Source organism: Lycium barbarum, chromosome 3 (assembly GCF_019175385.1).
Source record: "Lycium barbarum isolate Lr01 chromosome 3, ASM1917538v2, whole genome shotgun sequence".
NCBI classification, from domain to species: domain Eukaryota; kingdom Viridiplantae; phylum Streptophyta; class Magnoliopsida; order Solanales; family Solanaceae; genus Lycium; species Lycium barbarum.
In genome coordinates, this window is record NC_083339.1 from 114,198,329 (window position 1) to 114,213,130 (window position 14,802).

General features: G+C 34.4%; 1 protein-coding gene across 1 annotated transcript; it reads right to left on the bottom strand.

Moving 5' to 3' along the window:
* Window positions 1–400: 400 nt before the first annotated feature.
* LOC132631896 (heavy metal-associated isoprenylated plant protein 39) lies at window positions 401–1,649 on the bottom strand. The gene is made up of 3 exons (XM_060347627.1): window positions 1,509–1,649; window positions 1,309–1,390; window positions 401–886 (listed from the first exon to the last, which is right to left on the bottom strand). Exons 1-3 carry the CDS (start codon window positions 1,515–1,517, stop codon window positions 642–644), a joined length of 336 nt encoding a protein of 111 aa, XP_060203610.1. The 5' UTR covers window positions 1,518–1,649; the 3' UTR covers window positions 401–641.
* Window positions 1,650–14,802: the final 13,153 nt, after the last annotated feature.

Consider the following 14,802-nt stretch of genomic DNA (forward strand, 5'->3'; position numbering starts at 1 on the left):
AGGATTCAACACATAATATATACACATAAAAACATTTATTTTAGGTATCTATATAGTGTGCATTTTCCGTGAGAGGTGTCATGTGGCTCCGCTACTGTGTATGTGCACAGACACAAATTATACATCTATTGATTAATATAAACAACTAGTGAGAGTAAATTCTTATCACTAAGTACTATTTACACTAAATTAATTGAACTTATCAGCTAGCATGCATACTGATGTTTTCCCCATTTTTCTCCAATCAGATAACAAGTAAAATGGATTTCATATTTCCAACATTATTATATTCATTCTCAGATGCCTAGTTTATTACCACCACCAAAAAAATCAAAATAAAATAAAAAGGAAAAGAGAAAAGTTGAAAGGAAAGGAAATAATTACTTATATAACACAACACTCAAGCCAAAAGTTTCTCAATTTTTATTTATTTTGTCTAATTAAAAGACAAAGAAGGCAATTCATAGTTGCGATTGCGTACGAGTCACAAATTGAAGAAAACCAAGCTTCTCTATCACCTAGTCACACTTTCGACAACTCAAAAGAGCTTTAGATGACTGTCAAGAAAATATATGGTTGTTTGTTGGGACAGTAATGTATACCAAATGGAGAATCTCTTCTCTTTTTGAGGATGATATATGTCACTTTTGCTCTTCTTTTTTCTCTTCTTTCTTTTCCTCTTTCTTTTCTTCCTTCTTTTCTTCTTTCTTTTCCTCCTTTTTCTCTTCTTTCTTTTCTTCTTTCTTCTCTTCCTTAGCTGGGCCCACTGATAATATATCAACTTTACCAACTGCCTTTTTTAACTTTTTAACCACTGCCACTGTATCCATTTCTCCTATCACTGTTAGCTTTTGTTCCTTTAGATCTGCTGCTATTGAATCTATCCCTGTTCAATTACCATCCATCAAACCAAATTAGAAATACAGCTTAAAAAGTACTCACTCTGTTTTAATTTGTTTATCTGGTATTAACTTGACATGAAATTTAAGAAAATAAACAACGCTTCTGATTCTTGTGATTTTAAAGATACGTGAAATGTATCAAAATGTCTTTTAATCTGATAGTTTTGAACGCGTCATGTGAAAAGTTAAAATTAAAGAATTATCAAAGATAATTTTTCTTGAAACGGATTAAAAAAAAATAAGACAAATAAATTGAAACAGAGAGAGTAATTCACTTTTCCTGATGATTAGTTATAACTAGATCTTCAAGAATAAACATGGAATAAAGGCATAATCAGAAAAATTGTGTGAAATAAGTAAATTTATTATCAAAGATGAAGGGTTTTTTGTTTTGTAAATTAATTACCTAAAATATCAGCTGCAGCTTCTATGGCTTTCTGTTTTGTCTTTTCATCAGACATGGTGAGCACCTTCATTACCACTTTCATCTGATGGACAAGGAAAACAACACAAAAAAGAAATATTTAGACATAAGAGACCTATAAAAGGGAAGTTAAAAAGAACAAATTAAACAGAATTCAAATATAGAATATATTTTTACAGTACCTGAGCCATTTTGGAGAACTCGAAGGAGTGGTTGGATACTTGTGTTTGACGAAAATGAAGAAGCTTTGAAAAACGTCGTTATTAAATAGGGGGGCAAAAAAGATTAGATACCAAAAAGAAAATATTTTTTCCATGAAAAAAAGAGGAAAAGATTCCTTGACACCCGATAGTAGAGGAAATAGTGGTTTTAATCCCTGAATTATAGCTATATTTCACTTTTGATTTTTATGTAGTTTGATTGAATATATTTAACCTTCAACTAATATAAACGTGTGATTTTCATCCCTCAAACTAACATAAGTTAGAAACTTGAACAGAATCAATATTTAAAAATAATTAACTAAAAATGAGGAGAAGTTCAATCGGTAAGTTTACACTATTTTCAATCTTAGTGAAATTTTTAGGCGATGAGAAGAGCTCAGCGGGAGCTAGATTCATTTATCAGCTTCTGTCTACTTGAAATAGTCGAAAACAAAGAAAGATCGAAGCTTCATCATTCTTGCATATTACAATTATTCTTATTTGTGCTTTCTTTGATGGATCAAACCTATCAAGAAAGAATAATAAATTAGAAAATCGAACGAATGAATAGAAAGAGACTTTTCTTGACCAATTGAAAAGAAGGAGTTGACGGTGATGACATTTTATTCAATACTTGTCAATGGCGGCCTGGCCTTTGATAACCTTCTCTCTTGTTTTGCGTTTAATTTTCAAAATAATAAAAATATCGATTTCCGTTAAGTTTTTGACTTTCATTGCTTAATCCGATACTTTCTTCTTCCCCCAAAACAGGAAGTAAACAAGCGGTAGCATATCGACAAATGTAATTATTATTATGCCGACCACTAGGTCGTTGTGGAATAAGAAGCATTCGTATCTTAATGCACGTATTTAATTTATTCGGAGCTATTAGAGCGGATGTCTGGTGAACACATTCGTAATGAGTATGAGTCTAGTAGGTGTACTAGTAAGGAAGCGAGTTACTGAGTAAAAGCGTCGACAAGGTAAGTAGTGGTAAGAAGGCCCATCTCAAGTGAAATAAATAACAATAACATTCAGTTGTCTTCACAACGAGGCAACAACCCTGATTTTGCCAACTGGGGCATCAGAGGGAGGGACTCAGAGCGAGTCTAGGGTCTTGCAGGATCACTGGCCAGTAGCCATTCTTTAGGTGTATTTGCTTTAGTTTGAGGATCAAAATAACACATTTATATTAATTAAGATTAAATATACTCAGTCGAATTATATAAGGACCAAAAATGAAATATAGCTATAACTTAGGGACTAAAATCGTTATTTCCCCTTTATAGTATTAACTTGCTCCCTCCATACTCTTTAATTCCAAATTTCTACATGACATATTTAAGATAAAAAAATTAAAAGACATTTTGGTACGTTCGACATATCTTTAATTAACAACCATAAAATTTAAAAGTCTTCTTTACTTTTTAAAATTCCGTGTCAAATCAAAACCAAATAAACATTTTGAAACGGAGGGAGTAATAAAGTAAATGATACTACATGTATTTGTAAATAAATCTTAATTAATATTTTTACTCAATTTGTGAGCTAAACATGATAAAGGACCCATTTGGACATAATGATATTTTTTTTCCAAAAATCTGTTTGGTTATACATTTTACTATCAATTTTTTTACTCAAAACCCGAAAAAAGAGTTTTTAAAGTGAAAATTTTCTCACAGAATTTCAACACTTTAAAATAAAATGCATGATCAAACACTATTCAAACACCTAATATTTTTAATTTAATTTAAATATGACTCAATACATGATCAAATGCGTTCTTAATATATATGGTGCAAAGAGAATAAGTATTTTCGTCGTCAAAATGTGGTTGTGGGGAAGTCTTGCGTACAATTATGCTGACCAGAAAGTTGCTGCTGATGACGCATTTTGAGTGGAAATCTAGACAGATTGCATATGGTTTTAGCTACTTATTAAAAGTCCTTAAATTTGTCTTTTGCACATATATGACTCATGGGATTTAAATGTTTTATCCCCAAAAATTTCTCAAGGAAATAGGGTTAATTACTCACATTACAAAGACGATCCTGACATAAATAGAGGAAGCAAATAGTCAAAATCGAACTTATATGTAATATGAACAACACATAATCAAGATTTTAATCAAATATAAAATTGATATTTATCTCTTGAAGCATGAATGCGATCATGAATCTAGCCTTCAAACATAATCTAAAGCCGTCCACGCGTTTATCCTCCAATTTCACAGTCTTTTGCTGCGTAACCTGAATAATACCGGCATTTACGAAATTCATGTGGGCGAATTTCTTTGGAAAAGGTGTAGAAACTTGTAATAGTTGTAGCCTCCTTATGGAATAAGACCCTTTTATATAACTACATGTTTTTGAGTTTAAACCCTTTTCCCAAACCTGTTGTGTCTTTTTTTTCCACCAAGAAATCAAACTTCATTTAATTCTTTATTATTCGGGCACTGCAGGGACCACAAAATTTAACTACGAGGCTTCATATTATGAAATTAATTTGAAATATCTAAATTAATTCTATCATAATAAATTACGAATTATTCCACTAAAAATTTGTAATTGCATTTCTCAGTTCAATTTCGAAATCTTTCATTAAATCTTATTTAACTCCCCATGTTAAGATTACAAATATGAATCAGTTAAATTAAATTACAGACAATTTAATTCATTGACTAATTAAATCATTTATACTTCCGCTTAACTTATTTCATGTGGCGGATACAAAACCCACCTGCAAGGTTTTCACATGAAAACTTATAAGCATCCATAAAGGGGTATTATCAATCTCATAGTTGAGACATGAATTCTATCAACTAATTATTATTTCACAAATGTTATTTGTTACTATTCTACCTATCAGTATACATTGACTCACAATATAGTCGTACCTTTTGATAAATTAAATAATGAACAAATCACATTGATCATAATAACTATATCAAGATTAAGAGTACAAGTACATTTAATGAACTGGAGAAGTTGTTTTATATATTCAGTACAAAAATATTTATCTCTACTTGGTCTGTTCAATACATACAATATGTACTAGCAGAAGAAGTCGGAATTATACCATTCCCATAATGAAGATAAATTATATTGAATCTTGTGCTACAATCATGCCAGTGGCTTTGATATTTGGCACAAATATCATGTTTTGTGTCATTTTACATCCAGCTCTTATGACTTTTATCGCTTAAATCGTGATGCAATCGTCGTATTTGAACTTATGTCGTTATATTTCATGTGTATAGGTACGATAATGACAAACGATGAAAAATTGTGCTTAAAGTGATTGATTTTGGGAGCATATGACGAGTAGACGAGGTGACGAGTCGAAGACCACAAAGGACGAACTAAAAGGAAAATACTTCTACTGAAGGGTCCGCTTTTCTTCCGCATCGCGTGAAGAAAGCGGACAAACTAGCCCAGGCATTACTTTGCGCGAAGGAAAGCGGGAAGCCTCAGTACTTTGCGCGATCCTTCCGCGATGCGGAAGGAAAGCGGGGTTGTGCGCAAGCTTTCCCGGTTCGACTAGGATTAGGTTTACTTATTTTCTGTTTTTACCCTAGACTATATATAGACGTTTTATGAGCTGAGAACGGTGTGCTGGGATTATTTAAGGACTTGTAAGCCACCGTTCTATTTTTCTCTCTCTAGGTTATTTTATTTTTCATCTTTTTCAACCTAGTTTATTCATGAATTCTTTTGTCTATGATCGAATCATGAGTAGCTAAACCTCTTAATTCTAGGATTGTGGCGAAAGACTTGAAAGTTGGTTTGATGACAATTATTACCGATTGATTTTCCATATTTTGGGTTGCTTATTTATTCTTGATCTTAATTGTTTGATTATCTGGCCAATAGTTAGACACTATCTGTGGTGCGCGAATTGAACTTGAGAAAGGGAATTCACGTACGTAATAAGAATAAATAGAGTTTGTTCGATTTAATCGTTTCGCTACTGAGGATAGAGATATACCCTTTAGCCCTACTTAGTTAAATAGGGAGAAATAAATGCGTTCTTGTTACCTCTGATGACCATAGAGATATAGGCATTATAGTAACATCTACAGGCTTCTGAGTAGTTCGAGAGAATATCATAAAGTATAATTAACCCGTCAACTAGTAACCCAGGAAATAAAATAGGTGGACTCGTCTGAAGATCAACTGGATTGTCGAAAGCCATGATCCTAGATCTTTCTCTCATCTGATAATTCTTACAATCTTTGTCAAGATATTCCCAGTCACAAAAACACCCATCACAAATTGCTTACTTTTCAGTTTTAGGTTAGTACAACAAACATCTTGATTTTCACTTTCTTGAATAGTTTCATTCGAATTTGAATTAGCTTAACAGTAGAATCTAAGTCTCTGTGGGATCGATATATGGACTTAACAATCTATATTACTTGTACGACCACGTATACTTGCGTGTGCGTTTGGGAGTAACAAGCTTTATCCAATTTCCATCTTAGATTGTGAGCACAAACTTTATACTTATAAGAATCGATGATTTAATCTTCCGTATATAAGCTAAACGATATGCATACAAATACATGATCTAATTTAATTTTTTATTAAAAAATGAATAAATAATTTGTCTATAATAAATACTATATCGAAAGACATGTTTAATAATATATATCCCAACAATCTCCCACTTAGATTTTTAACCATGACAATTGTTAGAATATATCATATCTAAACGCATAATTAATGGTATCTATCCCAACAATCTCTCGCTTACACTCTTAACCATGCATCTACAACTTTACATATATTCATTTTTTGACGACTATCAAAAGTCTAAAATTAATAGATCCATCATATATTTTTACATGTTTAATAGATTAATGAAAAAAAGAAAGTAAGATTAAAATAATAATTACTACTACAACAATAGCACTCCTAGTTTATTCCTACAAGCGAGGTCTGGGGAGGTCGAATGTACACTTACCTTACCCCTATCTTTGTGAGGTAGGGAGGCTGTTTCCGATACACCCTTAATTCGAGAAAAAAAAAGGATTTGAAGCATGATATCAAGAAAAATATGACAACAAAGTAGCAAGATAAGAGGCAAAAGAAGAAACAAATGAAATTGAAAGAATAATTCTTAATATTTTCATTTTCTAGGGTTAAGAATTTGTCGGAATTATCTATTTCTTGAATTGCAGTGGGCGAAAATTACAGTTGAAAACCAGTAGCCTAGACCACCCATTACAAAGGTGGCCATAGTTTATTTCCTAGACCTTCTTTCAACAGTTTCGGAGTAAAAGAATTTGAATATGACCACCAAAAGGAAGGTAACATTGTAGTACAAACTGTACAAGGAGACTCTATTTTGCTGATGGCTTTGTAAAAAGTTGGCTCTTTCGAGAACTATGAGTCATTGACCAACTATTTGTTAATCTGAGAATGACGTACATAAATCATAATTCATGGAATCCTTGGGTGTCTTCCTTTTTACGTTCCAACTTGACTGTGCAAAATGAGAAGCTTAGGAAATTGCCTCAAAAAGTCATTTTTATTTTTTTTGGACAAGAATATTATTCAACTATAGCTTTTTTTCTCAAAAAATACAAAGCACCACAAAAATCTCAATCTTTTTTAATTGGCATGCCATTTCATATTAAAAGTCCATTTTTTAAATAGTAGACTCATTTAACTCATAGCCACCCATTTAATTCATGTTTTATACCCAAAATCACCCAGTTAAAAAGACCCAAAAAATAATATTTTTTAATGACCCGGTTAAAAAGATCGGAAATTAACCACCACAACATGAGCCCAAGACTTTTCTAACCCAAAAATAAATTTTTGGAACCAAAATAACTCATTAAAAAAAAAAATACGCACAGATTATGTGCGTAAAAGTACCAAAGTGTAGTTTTACGCTTTAAGTCCTTTTACACACATAATATGTGTGTAAAAGAGGTCGTCCCCCCACCCCAGCCTGCTTTGGAAATCAAACTCAAAATTAAGCTTTTTCCCATACTTTGACCGAAAATTAGTCACGTTTCAAAACACCGGAATATAAATATTTTATATAGAACTTAATATCTTTTTTAGCATACAATAATGTCGGCTCATTACATCAGGTATACATATATGTTTGGATCTTCGTTTTAGCGGTTGTAAAGTGTTCCGAAGTAAGTTTGGAAACTTGTTATCTTTAAGTTTTTTTTGGTACTTTGACCGAAGATTAGTCACGTTTCAAAACGTCGGAATATAAATATTTTATATAGAACTTATTTTTTTTTTTAGCGTACAACGTCGTCTCATTACATCAAGTATACATATATGTTTGGATCGTCGTTTTAGGGGTTGTAAAGTGCTCCGAAGTAAGTTTGGAAACTTGTTATCTATAGGTTTAATTTTCATATTTTATAGGGTTTTAATTAATCTAGGACGTCGCATGAGTTATTAATAATCGACAATAAATACTAAAATAACAAATTATCATTAAAAAAAATAATACCCAAAAATATATATAATATTAACATAAAATGTACATTTTATTTACAAATACACAATCTCCTAACGCCTAAAGCCAACCTCACCACCCTCACTATCATCAGGATCCTCTCGCCTCCTCTTAATGACAGGATGATCTATGCCATGATCATCATTTCTTCCCTTCTTCAGGCCCTGGGTGAAAATATGCTTCTTGTGGGAGACGGCGACGGTCTCCACCTGAGTAGCCTCAGTAGATGCCTCAGGAGATGACTCAATCGGAGGAGACTGGACCACAGGAGCAGAAGAATGAACCTGAAATAACATATAAACAATTTAATGTTTCACAAACTAAACATGAAATTACATATAAACAATTATTTAATAAATTATTTCTTTGTAAAAAAACAAACCTGTGTGTCGACGGCCTCCTGAGATGGATGGTCAGAGGGCTCCTTAGCTGGCTCCTCAACGGTCTCCTGAGCGCTACCCAAAGTTATAGCTGGAGGTGGAGACAAGTCAATCTGAACAGGCGGAGACGGGTCCACAGGCGCAGAAGAATGAACCTATAATACATGTAAATAATTTAGTTTAGATTAATAAAAAAATTAATTAATACATTATTTTATTGTAAAAAAACAAAACTGTGTGTCGACGGGCTCCTGAGATGGCATGTGAGAGGGCTCCTGAGCAGCCTACGGAGCCGGAGATGCAAATGGTGCCGTAGGCCCGGCAGTAGAACGAAGAAAGTAGTCATCGAAAATAATATCCAAGTCCTCATCTCCGCCTCCCATATGTAGATCACCAACTGGTACATGTGGAAATGATGACCAAGGATCATAAGTGTCACGCCCCGAACCATGGCCTGGGCGTAACATGGCACTCGGGCCTTGCTTGCGTGTGTCCGAGCGAACCTCATGGCTTGCTTGTCAACATGGGCATCAAAAAAATATAATCTATATGATGCAATTTAAATGAATCATGAAAATGTAATTTGCGGAATAAAGTCTTGAAGTCATCTCATAGCATGAAAAATCATGAAAACGTAATAGTCTGCACGCATGAAAACATAACTGACTCTGTGAACTAACATCTGTCTATGAAACCTCTAAAACCTGTCTGAATACTAACTACCAGGACGTGGCCCTGGACTACCATAACTGAATACTAATGCAAACTCCATGTTGAACCCCGAGAGGAGTGGGGCTCACCAATAAGCTGATAGTTGAGGTGATCCTACTTCGCAGGTGTATGCTCCTGAAAACCGGTATCTGCACCGTGAAGTGCAGGCCCCAGGCAAAAGGGACGTTAGTACATGGTGAATAGTACTAGTATGTAAAACCTGTTGAAACGAAGAATATGGCACAACATAGGTATAGGACATGAACTGAAACTGAATGTAACTTGAACATGAGCTTGAAACGTGAGTAAAGTCTAAAAAAAGTAAATCAATGGAAATACATTTATATAAAACTGCTTGTAACGTGGGGAATGCTATAGTATAACTGACAACATGATCTGGTACTTGCGTCCTACCAACAGAACACTCACACCTTGCCAGGGATATGAGATTTAAGTAATAATAAGCATGTAAGGATCCAAACTGCGTAACGAAGGTGTTGCCTCCGTGCTGACAACCCTTATCCTATGGTGGCTACGTAGTTTCAGGCTATCTGAGCCTTCTCGGTTAACTAAGAAAATCCCAAAAACATGAACATGGTATAATTGGCTAAGAAGCCCATAATTTTCGTGAAATAACTTGTAACATGGTTTTATGAGATAACTTGTCATAGTCTTGCAAACATGTTCTTGATTCATGAGTAATAAAAATAGTTCATAATTATATATATAATTGACTTGAAAACATGTTTGTAACTTGCTAGATAAAATCATAAAGTTTCATATAAACATAATGAGAACACATGAGGAAGAATTCATGATTAATGGATTAAGCTAGGGTTCCTAATAACCGTAATAGAAGATTGAGAATACAATAACGAATATAGATACAAAATTCATGTACATAAATACATAAATACGGGCTACCAATATGTTGGGTTTAATGCCCTAGGATTTGAACTTCGTGGATATCAAGAAACGGAGCATGGGGAAGAACGTAGAGATTCCCATATGTGGATGGAAGTTCTACATACCTTAATTGCTCCAAAACTTGAATTAAAGACTTGAATTTTGGAGAAGATTTCCTAAATCTTGATTCTTGAACCTTGAGATGGGTTTTCTTGAAAATCCTACATTAGGAACAATGATTTCTTGCTTAGATTATTAGAGTATATGTTAGAATTGAGTTGGAATAATTAGAGTAGGCTTACCTTGGTGTCCTTGATGATGGAAGAGGGTAGGAGGTCGTTCTAGGGCTTGAAGGAATGAAAAATAATGATTTGAACTGATATGGACGAATATATACTGTTCTGAAAAATTGAATTTTACACTCAGTTAAATACTGGCCGTATTTTGAAATACGGTCTGTATTCTGTATGGACTGTACTGCGTCTCTTCAGTAAAATGGTCATAACTCTTTGCACAGATGTCCGTTTGACCCCCATAATATATCGTTGGAAAGGTATTTCAAAGCTCTACAACTTTCATCAAGGAAGTTTTCCCAAATCCCAAATACGTTTTGAAATACGGGCCGTATTTTGAAATACGATCCGTATTTAACGATGTAACCTCTAAGTGTCAAATTCCAGAATGCTTAGAAATCTTTGGTACCAGTTTACGACTTGAAATATGGGCCGTATACTGAAATACGATCATTGTTCATGGGCATAAACCACCATCTTACAACTGAAGAGGAAATTTCAAATTCCCACATTCTTTATCTAGTTTTCTAAGTCTAGGATCATGGTCAAAGCTTAGGTTAAAGGTACAGGGTGTTACAATATCTCTCCCTTGGAATCATTCATCCTCGAATGATGGGTCATGGTTAAGAATATGGCTGGACATGGCTTGAATACATGAACATGAAAGAAACATGACGTAAAACATAAGAGCTTGACATGGTTACATGGGAACATGGTCATGGATCATGAGAACTGAATACGTGATTACATGGAAACATGTACATGGGCAACATGAAACTGTGTAGCGCCTACATGAATGAGAATCATTAAACATTTGTCCTCGATTTATGACTAGTGGTTAAGAATCGCTACTAACTCTGGAATCTACAAAATTTATGGCAGGACTTCCTTCATAATTCAGACCTTCACGACATTTCTCAAACGCCTACCAGCTAACTTAAGTACCAACAGACAACTCACACAGTATCTTAATACGCATGATGTGACATAACGTGATTACTGAATCTTGAATGTAGCTAACATATATACTGAGCTGGCTTGAACACACGGATATTGGCTGAATGATTACATGATTACTATGCATGGGCTTTGGAAGAAAATTCGTAGGCATGAATGACAGGAGTACTGAAAATAGGCACGAACATGACATGATTACTTGGGCGTGAGACGCATAACATGGGACCTAAATACAGGAAGACTGGATGACATGAATACATGAGTGATAAACTGTCATGAGATATGAATACATATAAATATGGATATCGTAACATGGGATCTGAATATCGAAAACATGATTGTTACAACATGAGGGTTGAATACTAAGCGCGGGTAGGATTTGGATACTTAGAGACTTGATCATAGACGTTCATTTGTCACCATGGTAATATAAGATAGGAACGTGGCTTAAGCTTTGAATATGACTTAGGCTTTGAATGTAAGCGCAACTCGATGCGAATGCGACAAACTTGAGTCGTATAACAAGAATATGATCCTAACATAGGTATTCATAAATCTCTAGCATAGGCATGACATAAATACGTCGAATCTGAGTAGAATACTCTTGAGATAAGTACCACAGGTTATATGAAAAGTTTTCTATTTGAATATAGGAATGCACCTTACTTCTGATTATCTTGTTAGCTGTTAATCATGATTATGAATACCTTAGCTCACCTTGCTCATTCTCGTGAACGTATTATAGAGGACTGAGAGAAAAGGAATTATTGGTACTATTCACATGAGATACTTTGCTTTAGAGAACAGACATGATATGGTGCATTGTACATGGAAGATGTAACGTGGGACATGTGTACATGGGAACGTGATTCATATGGCATGAACCGTGAATACGTGAATAGCATGACATGGGACATGGGTACATGAAAAACATTGCGTTCACATAAGTATCTGCATACCATGGCGTATAGACTTGAGTTCATGAGCATTGAAGTAAGACTAAGGCATAAGTGTGACTTGCGTGGAGTACAATTGTAGGCTAACTCTTGGGTACTCAGAGATGTAAGGCATGGATAAAACATTACCTTTAGGATTTAGATATACCGAAAGAATAGGATATGGTTCAACATAGCTTACTCTTATCACCGTGAGTAAACGCCCTTGTTATAAATAAGGCTCATGAAAGAATGGATTATAGGCATGAATAATTCGTTCCTCGAGCATCTAATACATGGGTAGAAAGTCACCTTGAACATAACGAGGCCTAGATACTTAGCAAAAGGAAAAAAAATAATCATGTCATCATGATCGTAAAACATTAGCTAAAGGAACATAAGCACGAATTACATAGAATCATGGGTAGGACATCCATCTTGGTTCACCTTCATTGTTATCTAACAAAATGATTGTTACGATACCGCTATAAGTGGGATGCATAGCGAAATGGATTGGGACACAAGTATGTGGTAACATGGATAAAATAATCATAGGGGTCAAGATCATCATCAGATTTGAAAAGCACTTAGATGCTAGAACATGAACATGAGTATAAAAGCATGATAGATACGTGAGACCTGAATGCAGTTTTTAACTTTAGACATGAGCACACCTGATGCGCGAAACATGAAAGGACATTCCCTTACATAGCTTACTATAGTATGAAGTCTTAATTCTTATATCTTAAACGTAGAGTGTAAAGCTCTAACTTTGGCATGATATGGGTACGAAAGGCATAGGTAGAGTATGTTTGGGCATTAATACCATATAGTACATGAATTACTCTGGAATTGGAACCGTTATACTCTTAAAACCCGCTATTCGATCTAGAACTTTATCTCATAACATAAGTACCTAGTACTTGATCTCAACGGGCATAACAAAAATTACCTTTTTTATGCATCTTATCTTGGCTACATGAAACTGTGATCCTCTGACATAATCTCCTTAACACCTATCAACTTACGAAACACATAATCTATATCGGCACCTTATCACACGATCTCCCCCTTAGTTCAAAAGCTGACGTTTAAAGCCTGTGGATCCCTTGAGTTAGCGATAAGTGGTCATCTAGTGGTTCTGCTAATTTCTTCTAACATACTGACGACTCATTTCTTCAGCTTACTTCAAGCAAGTCTTATTTACTGGGAAAACTGGATTACTTAAATGAACAGGTTTCTAATGTACATAGCTGGCATACTAGCTTTGTCAGTCTTGAGGAAAACTCTTTTCTGATAACACTTAAAGGCTCTTCTTCTGTAGCTTGCTCTCTTACTGCTTAGATGGTTTTCTTCTTTCACCAATTTCTATACCTCAAATTTAACTTAAACCCTTTGGGTTCTAACACGCCTTCGGTGTATTCAGACAGTTACCCACTTAGTAGTGCTAACTTGACTAAGTACTCAAATCGTACTTCTACTAACACTGCTGAAAATTTCTAATTCACTGTATCTATTCAAACTTACTTGCTATGCTTCTGTTAACCACTTGCTAGCATCATATTCTCTAATTCTTCTCTGAGTACTAAAGTGAAGCATAAGGTTATTTCTAACTTTTCCTCCTTATCTGACTCTATTCTGGGGTTGTATATTATCTTTCTGAACTATAGACATAGATCACACTTAGGGAAATTTCATCTGTCTCAAACAAGGAATTGGAACAACTAACCCCAAACTCCCTATACACTTTCAAAATTTATATCATACTATACACATCAGGGATAAATATTTAATCACATAACCTAAGAGGGAATTGTCATATCTTTTATCTCATAGTAATATCTGCTTCTTTTAGTAGCTTACTAACGTCATACTCTCTAAGTATGATCTGAATAAGCTAAAATAATTTAAAACTAACCCTAAAAAAATTCATATCGTCTGCTCGTGGTTTTCTTATCGCATCAGTCCCTTCCTAGTCATGTGCATAGATCATATGACAAAAATATATATATCCTTGAAAAAGTCGAGACTTTCTAGTATTACAGGTGATTGGCTGTTAGGCTATTTCTTGCTCAAAACTACCGTGGAAGCTTATTCCTGTTGTGGTTAACTTCATAACATGTTACCTCGTGGGATCTTAAATCTGAACCACCATTCTTATATTATACCTCTATGGTCAAAGAGTCCAAATAAATTTATTCTATAGGGTATATAACCTACGTGTACTACCATATCGAAACTTGCCTTTCAAATGGTACTACCACTTGATAAACACACCATGCACTATTTAGCTAGTCTTGAGTCTCGAATTTTCTTCTTGCCGCTTACACATTTGATACGTTCAGAATTCGATGAAAAAAGAATGTTATTTACTACTCTAAGCTTCATGGCACGAGTTAGAATAATTCATGATGACCCCATCTGAAAGAAACACATCGATAATGATTAGATTTACATCTTCCTCATCCATTGAGATGAGGCGTATTCGGTAGAACGGGAAACAACACACGAGTCCGAGTGATTTCTGAGAACATATCTCTATTGCACGATCTAGAGTTGAAAGAAGTGAGACAATCTTAAATGTCTTGGTGGTCAACTG

Excerpts from the sequence above, each read along its gene's own strand:
- LOC132631896 (XM_060347627.1), bottom strand. Across the intron at positions 887-1,308 it reads AGCTGCAGCTGATATTTTAG|GGATAGATTCAATAGCAGCA; the intron begins GTAATTAATTTA and ends GTAATTGAACAG.